This window comes from Miniopterus natalensis, chromosome 10 (genome assembly GCF_054644295.1).
Source record: "Miniopterus natalensis isolate mMinNat1 chromosome 10, mMinNat1.hap1, whole genome shotgun sequence".
Taxonomy (NCBI): domain Eukaryota; kingdom Metazoa; phylum Chordata; class Mammalia; order Chiroptera; family Miniopteridae; genus Miniopterus; species Miniopterus natalensis.
Window position 1 is genome coordinate 76,234,687 of NC_142090.1, and position 15,970 is coordinate 76,250,656.

General features: G+C 45.7%; 1 protein-coding gene across 7 annotated transcripts in view; it reads left to right on the plus strand.

The window, feature by feature from the left end:
* Positions 1-15,970, plus strand: part of CREB5 (cAMP responsive element binding protein 5) — a 362,805-nt gene that overhangs the window by 122,163 nt on the left and 224,672 nt on the right. For all 7 annotated transcript variants that reach the window (XM_016222264.2, XM_016222265.2, XM_087821233.1 and 4 more), the window contains one exon: positions 14,291-14,463. In XM_016222264.2, coding sequence (XP_016077750.1) covers positions 14,291-14,463 — 173 coding nt within the window. The remainder of the gene's footprint in view (positions 1-14,290; positions 14,464-15,970) is intronic.

Genomic DNA, 15,970 nt, shown 5'->3' on the forward strand with positions numbered 1-15,970 from the left:
TGCAGGCCTTCCGTCCAAGGACTCATTCCTAAAAGCTCCGGCAATATGGGTGTGGTTATATGTGGGTCCCTGACTCTGCTGAGATCACATCTATTTTTTCTTTAGTTTTAGAAATATTATTTCTTAATCTATCAAATAATCAGTAGATTTGCCCCACCTTGAAGTTATCAGTAGAGATGTGGCACCATAGGATTGAAATGAACTCAAGATAGAAAATTACAGAATGTTTGAGTTGCCAAAGACCAGGGACCTATAGATCTGGTCTCCTAACAAGAGTCGAGAGGTTGCTGGGGACGGGCATCTAAATAAAAATATTTCATTGGCCTTAGTGCTTCTACTTAGCGAGCCAACCCATAAATCCTGACTATCAAGGTAGAAAAATGCAGCTTCTAAATGTGCTTTCTCTCCTCCCTTCTACTAAGCCTGGCAGAAAGGAGACTAGAGCTCAGCCCTATAATGGCTTTATGGCCCATGGGCACCAGCAGCCGAAGTCTCCCTCCTGTGACTCCCACGTCTGAAGCCATTCTTACTCCAGGCCCGATTGTTTCACCCGGAGGAATGTAGACAGGTCGGAAGCTGCGGCCTAAAATTGAGACCTGCTTTCGGGGTGTGTAGCTGGGTTCAGAGGAGCCGTGCTTGTCCGGGCCCATCGTTCGGGGTGGAGCTGGGTTTCTTGGGCACATGGTGGGACGGGAACATCTTAGCTCTGTCTGCCTTCTATTGTTTTTATCAGTCCTATTGTGATTTATTAGACACACAGGTAAATGCAGGGCAAGCGCTGTTAATGACAGGCCTTCCCTTAGATGGTATAAATGAGAAGAGAGGAAATAAAGCTGCAGATAACATTTATTCTAAGTCATAGTAGGTGAGGTGGAGTTAAAAATGTGTCATGGGCTCCCAAACTGGGGTTTCAGGTCTTTTGAGTCCTTTGGATATCTTTATCTATCTACCTATCTAGACACACATATATTCTATGTGCATATTATGTACTATTCTGTGGGGGGTGTGTGTGTCTGGAAAGATATAGTAAAATATTAGTTTTTTTCTGCATGTAAGGATGATGATAGTTTTGTTCCTTCCCACCTATTTTTTTTCCAAATAACTTTTCCCTAATTAGTAAGTATATTACAAATATATCACTCGTAAAATAAAAGAATGCAAGTCTCATCAAAGCATAGTTGCGCTGCATTTTTTCTGATGGTCCATCCAGGCGCATTCTCCCCCTTTCCCACCCCGCTCTCTACCCTGCAAGGCTGACCTGTGTACACCACATTAATGAGCACTTTTGACCTCTGTTTTCCCATTGAATTTGGGCCGCTGGCCACAGGGGCACCACAGCAGGTTTCAGGGAGGGAGGGAAGGGAGCCTGGGTGTTGTTCTCCCAGCTCTGTCAGTTAGTTGCCTCCTTAGACCAAGGGTCACAGCCCCTGGCAGGTGCCCTCTTCACAGGGCTCTCTCTCCTCCCCTGGTCCTGCTAACCTCTCCCCTCTGATTCTGCTTTCCTCTCACTCCTGTAAGCTAGGGATGCTAACGGCTCCCTGCTGAAACTGGCCCCGGGGTACTTACTGCGCAGTGGCTCTGGCTTCCCAGACTCTGCTCATACCTTTGCAAATAGTTCCTTCATTAATCACTCCTCAAATTACCCATTTTGAGCGCGCCATCTGGTTCCTGCTGGGACCCAAGTGATGCAGTAGTCAAGCTCTCTAATTGAAATTGGACGTTTATCTGCAGTACGTCTGCCCTGACTAGCTGAGGCTCAGTTTCTGTTCCACTGGAACACGGAGAAACGGTGCTGTCCGGGGGAACAGTGGGAAATGAGATTTTAGACACTGAAGAATGTGAAGGCTTCAGAAGATGGGTAAATGTATCGGACAACGAATTCATAACTTTTTAAGAAGTATTTTAAATACGTGATATCTCAGGGGGAAAAATCATAAAAGAGATCCTTGGTGGTAAAAATAAACAAACAAACAAAAAACCACAGAGCCATTAGATTGTCTTGTATATTCTTCTTTTTTCAAATTCTTGTTTTAAGACTAGGGCTCAGAGAGGGTCTGGTGCTTTGGGATTGGAGCACGTGAGGGAGGAGCGGATGTTCCGAATGGGAAAGGATGGCTTCAGGAAGGGAAATGTGGGGTCACGGAGGCAGAGCTGTATTTCCAGCAGAGTGGCGAGGCCTCGGACGTGGGCCTCGTTGGGAAGAGGTGGGAGAAGCTTCCAGCCTGAGGCAGTAGCGGGTGCCAAGGCCCCATGTGTTAGCAGACATCGAGGAGGTCAGCACGAGGCTGGGCCAGAGTGAGTGACGTCAGGAGTGGTGGGAAATGTGGTCACAGTGGCAATAGGTGATACCGTGTACCCAGGAGGCATTGCAAACATAGAAACCACCTCATTTACCCCCTTTCACTTTTCTGGACCCTAAGGATCCAGGAAACCCAAGTTATTCCTAGAAAAAAATTTTTTTAATGTGCACTTTATATTCAAACAGGATTTCCAGAAGCTCCTTTGGAAACTGTCCTGTCCATTTGTGGCCACTGTCCTCCTGTTTGCTATGGTCAAACGAAAATATTGTCTGTTTATACTAAGATTTCATCAAATAAGACAGACGAGCTCTCTCATTGATTTGCTCTGGTGCTTAAGGAATTCGGGTTTTGCTCTAAGACTGAACGAGCCCGGGAGCCGTGAGTCAGTTTGCTTGGAAGCAACGGCCGTCAAGGGTCCTGTGCTCCGTCCAACAGCCACTTCCCGGGGTAGAAACACGCCGCTCCGTTCATGTCGATCATTAGAGTAGCATAGCCGTCACTTGTCACTATGCTTGCGAAGCGCTGAACAGTTTACAAAGCAAGGCCTTTCACGGCGAGCCACCTGACGGGCTCCACTGCAGTGTCTCCATTGTCCCAGGGAAGGAAGTCCCCCTCCGGCACCTCTCCTTCTCCCCCAAGGCCACATTGCTGTTTCATGGGAAGAGCATAATGTTGCCAAATACTCAGGACTGCAGATGCCGAAGCGACGCTCCAGGCGGGGGAGTTTTCCAGCAAGTTCGTCCCTGCGGCCAGCCCTGCCCTCCTGTTCTTCTGGCCGGGAGAGAAGAGCCGAGGGGGGGAGCTGGGGCGAGGGCCAGGCGAAGGAAAGTCTCTTCTCAGATCTGTACTATATCATTAGCAGCTTTTAAGAGAGTGCTATGTTTATATTTCTGGTCATTAAGTAAGTATTTGATTCTCTTTGAAATGCTGAAGAAATAGACCCTCGGCACCCCTGTGGTAGTTTTATATGCCACTCTTATTTTAAGAAACTTTACATTTTCTGGTAAGGAAGGGAGGGAGATTTGTTTAGTAACCCTAGAATGGGCCATTTGCCTCCTGCATGACTGTACCAGGCTCTCAGCGTGACTTCTCAGCATTTCATTGTATGCTTAGCACCCCTTTCCTGATATTAAAGGCCCTTTTCTTCCCCGGGCGACACAGAAGTGTGATTGTGTTAATGCCGTGGACCTGTCCCCCTCCCTCCCCACACGGACCTCAGCACCCAGTCCCCTGCCTGTTTTTAACCACTTAGCTTTAGGCTCCCCTGTCTTGCTTTCCAGTTCCTTAGTCAGCCCCATGTTGCTTCATGTCAACTGGTGGCTCTGGTTTGAGTTGACCAAGCACATGGCGATTTGAGGGGACTGTTGAGCTGTGCTCTGGCCTCTGTGTGTTCATGTGACTTACGTGGATTCAGATCAGCAAATGGTATCTCTTTGCATCTCAGGCTTAACATGCCCGTGTGCCCAACGTAGACGAGAGGAAATTGTAAACTGACTGTTCCTTATTGCCATGTCGCCACCTCAGAAATGATCATTCCCTTATCCAGCCCATCAGCTGTCATTCGGTTCTGTGCCAGGTGCTGAGCTGGGCAACAGTGATAGGAAACAAGACAGGCCCTGTCCCTTCCTGCCTGGGATGTGCAATGTGATGCACTGGAAATAATAACTATCACAATTCCCCGTTGCGGGACTTACTATAAATATGGGAAGGACTGAGGAGCTGAGGTAGAAAGTAACGGGGGGGTGATATTAAGAAGATGAACCTGAAATGAAGAGGGGAAGGCAGTCTCTCTAAGAGCGAGAAGACATCAGGGGAGAAGTAGCAGGGTTGTAGGATCATAGGTTATGTTATCGGCATTCTTTTCAAGCCATTACTATGTTCTTAACTTTATAGGTCGGAGGAAGCAAGGGTGCCCTGTCCTTACATTATACTTGAAAAAACACCATCATCAATCAACAGTTTTATCGCCTAAAGGCTAGGATTCAGCTAGGCAGAGAGGAGCAGAAGAAGCGCCAGGCCTAGGGAGTGCGCCTGCAAAGGGGTGGAGGTGAGCGTTTGAACTCCTGAGTTGTGTAGTGAGTAGAGACGGGTGGCTGGAGTGGAGGGTTTAGACAAAGGACCAGGGTAAGAGAAGGGGCTGAATTACACAGACCTGAGGCAAGGCCGAGGGTGGGCTTTAGTAAGTAGAGGGGAGCTCAGGGAGGTTTGAGAGCTGAGGTGTGACATTAGGACAGTGCTGATTTGTACCAATTAATTGGACAGTGGGGCCTGGAGTGGTCTGGGAGGGGCCAGAAGGATTGGAAGCCTGCAGAGCGGTAGGAAGCTATTGTGTGGTGAGGAAAGGAGGCGATAAAGCTCGGGAGCTTGTGGGATAGCACAGAAAAGGCAGAAGTGGGAATCATGAAGACGGAATTACAGACTGAGCATGTTAAACAAGATCATGTGCTTAGTGGCGGAGCTCAGATGAAAACACAGAGCTGTTGACTGGCCCTCTGCCCTTCAGATCATGGTCTGATCAGTTCTAGACGACATGTCTCTTCCTGATTCTATTCTTTCTGTGTGTAAAGATGTTTTTCAGATTCATTGGTTTTTCATTCCCATCTTCCCCAAATTTCCATATTCCTTCTAAACTGTAGGCCTTATAGGAGGGCAGTTATTTTTTTTGTTTTCTCTTTCCACAGCACTAAGTTACACTTACTATATATTTACTCAGCTAACATCTATGTGACAGGCATTGTATTAGGCCCTGAGGACAATGATATGAAATCAGACCCTGTTCCTGTGGTCAAAGTATTCACAGCTAGGAAGGGAAAATTGATCTTAAAAATAGGTAAATACACCAACGTGTTTCAGGAGCCTTGAGAGAAGTATGTTTGAGATAAGATGCAGAGCAGAGGAGTGGTTAATTAATTCTACCAAGTGGAGAGGCAGTGCTAGCCTTGGCAGCAATCATGAGAATAGCAATGATGATTATAATAATGGCTACTAACATTTATTGGGCATTTAATGTGTTCAACATTGCACTAAGCTCCATGTTTATATTACTTAACATAATCATTATGAAAATCTTACATGGCAGGGTTGTTTCTATTTAAAAAATAAGAAAACTGAAGCAAAGAGAAGTTATAAACTTGTTTAAGATCACACGTTATTCATTTACCCTGAATAGTTGAATTTACTGCATATCTGCGAAGTGCACATAACAAAGACACTGGCTGTTCTCCCATGAACGTGGCATATTCCCTGCTCCAAGGTTACTGCAGGAATCATTTGTGGAAACAAGTCTTGCTCTCTAATGAGGTGTGGACAAGTCCTTGTGGGAGCCCAGAGCGGGAAACATCTATCGAGACCAGAAAGAGTTGGGGAAGGCTCCACAGAGGAGGGGACATCAGAGCTAAATCTTGATGAATGGATTGACTGCATGGAAGAAATATTATGTGCAAGGGTGAAAAATGGCTTGGACTGGTGTAGAATAGTCAACAGCATTGAGGGCTGTGTGTGTGACCAGTAAGGGGTGGAGGTGATAGTGAGGATGGGCTGCCAGAAGGTGAGGCAGGAAAAATTGACAGGGACCAGGTTGTAAAAGACTGTAGTCAACATGAAGACATATACAGGAGGTGATGGGTGGCCAGCAGAAGTCTTTAAGTAGACTGGTGTCGTGATGGAATGTACATCTTTTTGGAAGAAGAGTCATTTTTTTCACATTTATTTTTTAATTTTTATTAAATTCATTGCGATGGCATTAGTTAATAAAATTATATAGGTTTTAAGTGTACAATTGTATAATACATCTCTGTATATTGTATTGTGTGTTTACCCCCAAAGTCAAATCTCTTTCCATCACCGTATCTTTGACCCCCTTTACCCTTTACTACCCCCCTTCCCCTCTGGTAACCACCACCCTGTTGTGTATGTCTGTGAGTTTCTCCTTGTTTGTTCATTTGTTTGATATCCCACATCTGAGTGAAATCATATGGTTCTCGATTCTTGAGAAATGACCGGTCACTGAGGACAGTGTCATTTTCAGTGTCATTTTTAGACTAGCTTCTAGCTTCCAGGATATCTGTACAAACACCAACCACAGAAATCTGCCCAACTGTAAATCTAGCAGCCTGAAGGAAGTAGCACTGTTTCCTTCCTTTTAACTCATATGATCGTGTTTAGCAGAAGCAACCGAGACAGGAAAGGGGTAGATGAGAGCAGAATCAGGGCCGGTCCAGGGTGCCGGGGATCTGAGCGCGAAGGAACGGGATCTTTGAGAGGCACCTGAAAGTTGTTTCTCACAGTCAAGGGTGGCACCTGAGAAGACGTTTATTGTTTTGAGCATTTTACTACTGTGTTAAATGAATAGCTATAAAACGCTTACAGGGATGGTTCCCGGCTCCCTTGCCTCAACCCCAGTATTAGGAAAGATGACAGAGGTGTGCGACTGGAGCAGAGTGTAGCTGCTGTGTATCCTGCAGACTCAAGCCTGGAACCCCGCTCGGGGTGACGGGTGAGGGGGGTCCCTGCGTCCTGGAAACGGGTGAGTAAGCCAAGGCCACTGAGAATCACATCAGTGTGCTGTGCCAGCTGCTTTCCGCCCATCGCTAGGGAAGTTGACCTGGATCCAAACATCAGAGAACTGATCTTTCTCTGGCCTTACTGAGCTCCTGGAACTCCCGAGGAAGGTGAGCTAACACCCAAGAGCGAGCAAGTGAGGGTTTCTCACTTGTTCGTTTGCTCGTTTCAGCAGTTTGATAAAAGCATTGTTCAACACTCTTTGAACTGCAGCTTTCGCTCCCTAATCCCAGGCTGCCCTGCTCATTGCAAACCAGTCTAGCAAGGCCTGAGTACTAGGAACACGGTCTTTCCTTTGTTAATCTTCACCCGAGGATACGTCTGTTGATTTTAGAGAGAGAGGAAGTGAGGAGAGAGAGAAGCATCAGTCAGTTGCTTCCTGCACACGTCCTACCAGGGATCCAACTGCAACCTGGGCATGTGCCCTGATAGGGAATCAGACCTGCAAACTCCTTGTGTACGGGATGGTGCTCCAAGGCCAGGACAGCAACGTGATCCTAAGACAAGAGTCACTAATCCGTTACTTTGAAATGAATTCCCGGTGTATTCCCAGGCTTTTCTAGGTGTGAAGATGGTGGTGATGACATTGATCCAGATTAGTGGTGTGACAAATATATTGCAGTTCTCAGGATCACATGCCAGCATCAATGAATAACTTCTTTTAATGTTCATAGAAAGGGTATCAGGTACAAATATTTTTTACCATGTCACTTTCTACTAGAGAATATTTTTATAGCGAGACTATAGAGGCGATATGGGCTTAGTAAGTAAGAGCCTGGGTTCTGAAGCCAGACTGCCTAGATGTGAGCTCCTCAACTTATTGGCTGTGTGACTTTGAGTAAGTCATTTAGCCTGTCTGTTCCTCAGATTCCACATCTGTGAAATGGGGATAGTAATCATACCTACCTCCTAGACTGATGATAAAGATTAAATTTTCTGACATGTGGTAATGCTGTGTGTTAGCTATTACTAATAATATTTCTATTAATATCAGTCATGGTGAGTAGCCACCCAGAATGAACCATTGCTCTCTGATCTTCACATTCTGAATTTGCTAAAAAGAAAGAAGTACACATCTGCTGTCTGGCACTGGGCTGGGACATCTGTTGTGTCTTGTGTCGCTCACTACAACCCCAGCCATTAGATGATTATCTCCACCATATAGATGAGGAAGGTATGGCTCAGAGAACCTGAATAACAGGCCTCAGATGATACAGAGCCAATGTCAACTTGATCCTGATTTCAGTGCTCATGTTTTCTTTCTGTACCTTGGGTCATCTTAGAATTTTCCTGGAATAAGTAGAAAACTCTGAAAAAAAACAGAATTTCAGTGTGCATGTCAAGGCTGGAGTTTCTACGGTGCCCTGTGCTCTCCTCTCCCTTCCCCTCTTGCAGAGGTTTCCTGAGATGGCTTCTTATCTTATGCTGTCCATGTGTGACTATGCTAAGGAGAAGTCTCTGGAGAGAGAGGCAGCCTGCATGGCCCCTGATCTCCCCACCGCACCTGCTGTGTCTCCTCTAATACCTCACTCTCCCCTCCATCAGAGAGCAGCCCACCCTCAGTAGGATCCAAAATACCCATGCTAGCACTCCAGCTCCTGAGAGCACCAGAAAGGAGGAGTCAAGACCATCTTGAATCTCTCCTGCACCTCCAGAGCATCTAGTATCTCCCAGAAGCTTCGAACCTTTGTGATTCTGTGAACGTCTCAGACATCTTTTGGATGCAGCTCATGGATGTTTACAGCTGAGAAGTTCTGAAAGTCTTCCTAACTGCCCGGGCATCATTAAGATGCAGACAATTTCAAGATTGCACAACTCAACTTGTAAACGCGTGTCGAGATGACCCTGGCTCTTTATAGAGAAACCCATAAAGTCTCCACACCTTGGCAGTTGGACAGACTATAGATTTGAAGATAACATTTGGGGACCTTATGGGAATCAACATCATTTCACCGGTGTGCTCCAGCCTTCTACTTTCATTTGTGGGCCACTTCCCTTCATCTTTCATTACCACACCCTGAAATTATAGTGATTTGTAAGAACACGGATGTATATTCATATGCATCGGGTTGTTTTTTTGCGTATTGTCTTCCAAGTCCATGCATGCAGAAAGACAATTACCACCCTACCTCCAGCTCGCTGAGTATGCAATCGAGGCTCATTATTTCCCTGGTTCTAATCCCATTCACACCCTTTATGTCTCCAAACAACCATGAATGGAGAGCGAGGGGCATGTCGGGAGGAAGAATCCCAAGGACATGTGCAGAAATTTGAACCGAAGAGGGGAAAATTTTGGCCGAAGACAGTTTGTCTGTGGAACGTTCATCTTTGATGTTTGAGAAATTTTACTTTTTGTTAGACCCGCTTCTTGAATCCTGATCCCCTTGGGTCTGGCAGAAAGCTATAATTTTCAGAAGGCCAATTTCTGCAAAAACTTATGGTTATGGAGAAAAAGAAATCAATGTTTTTAGGCTCATGAATCAGAGTCGAAAAAGTCTGTTTGGATAGTTAGTGTCTCGTAAAATGTAACATAGAAAGAGAGTTATGGAGTATTGGAGCTGGAAGAGATCATGGGGAGCATGTGGTTAAACCCCCTGCTCTTATCAGTGAGGCTATGGAGCCCAGGAAAGTTGAATGATTTATCCAGGTTGCATGGCTATAAGGAGGGGTAGAGAGACTGGACTAGAAGAGACCTCCTAACACCTCAGCCAGTATATTTTCAACATTATGACATATTACTAATCATTTGGAAGCACTGGAGCCAAGGTATGAACCATGTATCATGAATGAGAGAATCTTAACAGTGGAAGAGACCTTGGAGGGCATCTAGTGCCATCTCCTTCCTGATACCAGAATCCTCTTGGCGACATCCTTGAGAGATGACCACGAGTCTCTACTGGCTAGACTCTGATGCCAGAAACTTGGTACTTTACAAGGCAGCTTATTTTCTCCTTGAATACCTCTACATATTGGTAAATTTATCCCAACAAAATGTCAAATTTATATTTTTAAAGCATCAATCCAGAAGGAGCGAGGGCAGCCAGAGGTGAATGGCACAGCCTTAGTCATGGTGCCGAGTTTCCTGTTTTTTTCATCTTAAAATGAGGATCACGATGCCTGCTTTCAGGGTCATTGTGAGGATTGGAAGGGTGGCTTACAAAGCATCTACCATAGTGGCTGCTTCAAAATCAGTACTCACTTTGTAGATGCCCATGGCTTTTATCATCATGATCCCATGCTCTGAAATCATGGCTGCTGGAGCAACAGATACTACATGTGAACCCGCAGATATTCGAAGGCAGTCGGCATGACCTCTAAGCCTTCTCTTTTCACTAAATCTCCCCCGATTCCTCTGCCTTCCTCCTGCGAGGCATTGCGGATGCCTTCGTGGCTCTCCTTCCCTCCTATTTGTCAAGTTCCCCCTTAAAATGTGGTCGCCAAATGTGGTCAGTTCAACGTGCTCTACAGGGGAGTAATTACTTCCCTTGATCTGGACATTGCTCTTCTCTTACAACAACCAAGATTTATGTGAGCATTTTTGGAGGCCAGATCACACAGTTGGCTCAGTAAAACCTGAGTCTACTCTGCAGAACATGAGCTATGCCTCCCAACACCTGTCAACTGCAGAGTTGACAAGCACAATTCCTACATCTTCATCCAAGCTGTTGATAAGTATGTTGAACAAGCAAAGGCCAAAGGTTCACTTCGAGGAGCCCTCTCAATTTTTCCAGGCATATTGACATCCGTCCACTGGTTTTGTGACTTTGTCTCACCAGCTCCAAATCTACGCACCTCTACCATAGAAATAACTCCACAAGATAGAGTCACTCTTTGTGTTTTTGAAATTGGATATTTAATTTATCCAGAAGTAAAATGCCATTTTTTTTTTAAATCAATGAAGACAGGTTTTGAACCAATACTTGGGAAAATGTAAACTCAGAAAGTAATTTCATATTTGAGTTACTATGTAATGCTTAACGAAAAAGGTGATCTCCTACTATGAAACGGTGATGCTTGCCTAATTGTCTCTTTTTCCGCAGTGTTTTGAAATTACCCTCTGGGCGTGGGGAAGGAGGCTGGAGAACTTGCAGATGTCATGTGTGCGGGAGAAAGCAGGTTACTAAAGAATTAGAATAGAACTTGCAGAGGCCTTTCTGCCTCTGGTGGAGATCACAGGACAAGAGCTGAGGTTGGTGGGGAGGGTGGGAGGCATTTTCCTAGATGGCCCTCTGTATTGTTTCTAATGATTCCCAGAGAAGATGCTTAGGCTGTTCCTGGGCAGGGGCGGGTGTACTTCTTCCTCTCGCCTGACATGCTTTACTCTGAAGAAATGAAACCAATTTCTTTGTGCTGCAGCACAAGTCAGTTTTTCCTGCTTTTCACTGTGGAGATAAAGAATGGTTGTTACCATCGCTTGAGCCAAAGTGGTCCTACTTCCTCACTGCTTGGTATTTTCCTCCAAAGGATCATCTAATATTTTAGCAAAGGCTTTACTTTCCAATCCACATGCCACATGCGTGCCTTTCTTCTTAATCCTGAACCTCACTGTTTCTCCAGCCCATAATCGAACAAGTACTATAGCATCTAAAACTGTATTATCGTGAGCGTACTTTGAGATTTTGAGGTAAATAGACAAGAAGTTAGCACTCTGGAAAACTGTATAGGGAATAAAGGATAAGATTTTGTCATAGTGAATGTTCTGGGGATGTTATTTTTATGTTTTACTCTTTCAGTCAATACTTATTGAGCACCTACTCTGTGCCAGACACTGACTTAGGCAACAGAGACACAATGGGGAATAGAATTAGATTTAGCCCCTTTCTCACTGTGCTTATATTCTAGAGGAAGAAACAGATATTAATTAAATAATATGAAACAACTGTATAATTGTGAAAAGCACCGCAGAGGAGAGGGAGAGGGTGCCCATCGCTGGAGAGGTCAGGGAAGGCTTCCTCGCGAGATGCTTGAGCTGATATTTGAAGGTGTTGTCAGGGGAAGAACATAAACAACAAAAAAGAGCGTGTTCCAGGGCCCGTGCTGGAATGGAGCATGGGCAGGCTGAGGGCAGGAAAGTTCGGTCAGGCGGAATAAGTCACAGGGAGCAGGAGTGACGGTGGTGCGAGCTGAGCTGGGGAGCTAGAAGGGTGCCATGCAGGCCCTGAAGGTCATCCAGAGTGCTGTCAGTGTCACCTAAACCGTGGAAAGCCATTCAAGAAACTGGGGCCGAGGGGTAGAGGGAAAGTCATCGAGGTATGATTAGTTTTGCCTTTTGGAAGATCCCTGTGATTATAGTATGAAAGAGAGGAAGAAAGGAAGCCAGAGTGAGTGATGGGAGACCAGCTAGGAGACCACTGTCTAGTCCAGGAAAGGAGGTGGTGCTGGTGGGGCGTAGGTTGGTGGAAGGATAGAGGGAAAGATAGAAAGAGATACGGGATGCTTAATTGAATTTGTAGTACTTGGGGACTGCACGTGGGAGTGATAGAAAAGAGAAAGGCAAAGGTAACTCAAAGAGAGATCATAGAGTTTACATTCTTGTTTGTGAATTAATCATGCAGCCTTATTGATAACCTTTGGTAGCACAGCACAACAGAAAGAATTCTAAAAACAGAGCCAGGAGCCATTATTGACAAAGAAGGTGACTGTGAGCAAGATGAAAACTTTTGAGGATCTTTGAGGGTCCAAACAATGGGGGGGGAAAAAATCATACTTGTAATTGTTTGCTTCATCAAGACCTCATAAGACCCCAAGAAGTAAGTTTGTTAGGGTTCACTCTCCAAGGAAATAGCACAATTATTTTTATTTTCGTTAATTTTAGTTCAATTCTCTATGTCTCTAGGTCCTATGAAAGAACTCAAGCACGTCCCAGTACTGCCGCCCCAAGACAAATTGCCAGTTCCTTTCATCTTCCTTTAACCAACCACAATATTTCCCCACATCAGGAAAGCCTTCCAGCGTGTAAGAGGGGCTTTGGGCCGCGTGTGTATGTATAAGCCTGTTCATACCTTTGGGAACCCACGACAACACAGTCGGCTCACAGTCTAAGCCAGGTGCCCAGTTTCCATCTGGACTCCTGACAGACCGTGTGGTCAGGAGTGAGAAATCAAAAACATGGGAAAGGTGCAACGTGACGGACACAGCCACCCCGGGCACCACGCGTGTTATCACCATCATTTAACACGTAGTGCAGGAAATCCTGTTCTTTGCAGAAGAACTTCAAAGAACCACTTCCAGTTCTCCTGGGTAACATTTACTTTTTTCTTTGCTAACCCCAAAGCGCAGACAGATATATATATTTTTCCCTCCGGTAAATTGCTAGTGACACTTCATTTCTTTCCTGCCATCCGCAGCCCGTTGTCCAACTGACCCCTCGAATTGCCCCGCTCTCCTAGGCTGGGCCTGTACCTCGTGGTTGGCAGAGCCGCTCACTTCATTTGCTTTGCCCGCCACTTTCTCTTTCTCTCGTGGGTTCTGAGTTGCTCACATGTTAGCCCCACGTTGGCCGGCCCTCCTCAGCTGCAGTGTGAATCCTTCCTTGTTGTCCCAGTGACCTTTTCTGGAAGAGTTGCCTTTTAAGCCAGCTTTATCTTGTGTATTTTACCTTACTTTTGAATTTTAAACAAAGAAACCTTCATTCAAGTCATCAGAAATAAACATTAGTAGTCTTGTTTTTTCCTTCACTAGTTTGTTCATGCCACATATTGTTTACTGAACACCTACTATGCTCCAAGCACTGTGGAGTAGCATTTGGACACAAACAGTCTACGTTCTTAGGGGGAAAGGTAATGTACAAGCAGACAGACAATCAATCCTTCTGTATTCCGTGGTTCCACGTAATTGTTATGATTGATTTCATGGAAACACAGCAGAAGTTGCAGCCCTTGCTCTTGTGTCACTCGATCCCAGATACCCCGTCGTCTATCCCAGTCATCCATCCTTCCAGTTGTTGGGCTTGGGTCAGGAGTACCCAGATTATGATTTGGAAAAGCAGTAGTTTCCTGGGGGAGAAAATAGTGGTTGACTGCAAAAGAAAAAATAACCCAGGGTGCTTGTCATTCAAAGCAGAATGCCTAACGGCTCTTCATAAATCACAGCATTATGCACATGCCACAGGAATCATTTTCAAATGCGGTATATATCGCAGCGAGCCACCCGACGTCCCTGATGTGAACCTCACATCAGGATGGTGGCAGTGTGATTAGTGAACCTCAGGGTATTTTCTTATGTGCTTTACTCTTAAGATCTTAGGATGAGTAGTTATTTTTCATCTTCTCATAGTTGTAAGTTACAACAAGATGAATGGACCCGTGGCTTGCCAGAAGCCATAACTCTCTATTTACTTGACCAGATTCCCAATTTTGGCCTTGGAGAGCTTGAGAGTAGGATAAAGCATGGACTTCTTCTGACCTTTCCCCTTTGTGTTCTCTGGGCAGAATATCTCGATGCATAATACAGTTGGTGGGGCCATGGCGGGGCCCGGAGCTCACCAGCTTGGCAGCACCCGGATGCCCAACCATGACACCAGCGTTGTGATTCAGCAGGCCATGCCGTCACCCCAGTCCAGCTCCGTCATCACGCAGGCACCTTCCACCAACCGCCAGATCGGGTAAGGAGACCTCCTCGGCTGTCTCTGGGGCCTGGCTGGAGCTCGGGGAAGGTTCTGGATTTTCTTCTTGTTTCTAGTGCTCAGATCGGATGAGACAGAAGTTGGTTTTCCTGGCTAGTGTGATATTGGCTAGAGCTCAGAGTGATGTTTTTGATGGGAAAGGGAGTCTCTGCGTGATGGATGCTGTTTGACTCTGACTTTGTGGGGAAAGCAAGTCATTCTGTGTCGTTATTTCTTCAAACGAGATTGGTGAATTGTAAGATGACTGCGGGAAGCTCCGTGGGTGTTATGGAGACCACAGCATAGTTCTTAAGACAAATACTTGAGGATGGTGGAAAAAAGTGTCTCCCCTCTCTCTGTATTGGTCCATACTCGTTCCGGTAAGAGATAAACAAGGGAGCAGGCCCTCTCCCTCTTATTTATGTAAAAAAGATCGTACGGAGGCATTGGTAGAATTGGTAGAATGGTCCCAGACGCTCTGTGTTACGGGATGGAAAGAGCTCTCACTTCTGAGCATCGTGTGATAGCTCTAGCCCCTTGCTGCTCAGAGTGTGGTCTGAGGACCAGCAGTGTGGGCATTGCCCAGGCGCTTCTTAGAAATGCAGAATCTCTGGCCCAGACCCCTTATCTCCAGAATGAGGATGATGTCTCTTCTTTCCACCCTGGCCAGAGTGGAGTGGAGAGGAAATAAAAGATTTGAGAGCACTCACGTTCTTAGGAAGAGATCATAATGACTAAGTGGAAGACTTATGAGCAGTTTCCATGGTCAGATGCTGAAAGCCTGTGGCTCTATGTTCCCAGAGTTTAAAACAGGAAAGGAGCCCGCTGTGTTTGGGATACATCAGAGTTCAGTTTGAATATTCAGTTGAATATCGGATGTGGTGATCTAAAAAAAATTAGGAGCTGTCCCACAATCTGTCAGTGTGTCTTCCCCCTTGTTTTTAATGCTTGTAAGAATTACAGACCAAGGGTGCGCCCTGGGGACAGTGCTGGCTTTTTCATCCACTAAGTGCTCTAGAAGGGGCACCTTGTCTCGTTTCTCTGTTCACCCGGATGGATGGTGACAGGTGAAGACCCACCTCAACAAATGAGAGATGTGGCCAACGACAAGTTGGTGAGTTTGCTGTGGGTCCGTTGGGCTTCCCAGTCAAGAAGCGGACAATGAATGCAGCCATCTGAATGCCTGGCTTTGTTTGAAGAGCCAACACTCAGCCCGCCGGTGTCTCTGTTAAACATTTCTTTTCTTCTCAAATGACTATGCAAGCAACTGTTGCCACCATCTAAAGCAAGAACCTATAATATACTAAGAGGGTGGGGTGGATTTGTCAAGACAGCGTCGAAATCTCAAGGGACTCCTTCACTCTAGGCTTGGCTTTGGGCAGACAATTCACAGTTAGGCCAGCTAATTATAATTATTTTATTTTTCTTTCAAGGGGAAAAAACATAAAATGTGCTAGAGTTTACTAGCAGTTTTACTGCATTCCTTCCCCCCTGGAGTTCTCCTGCC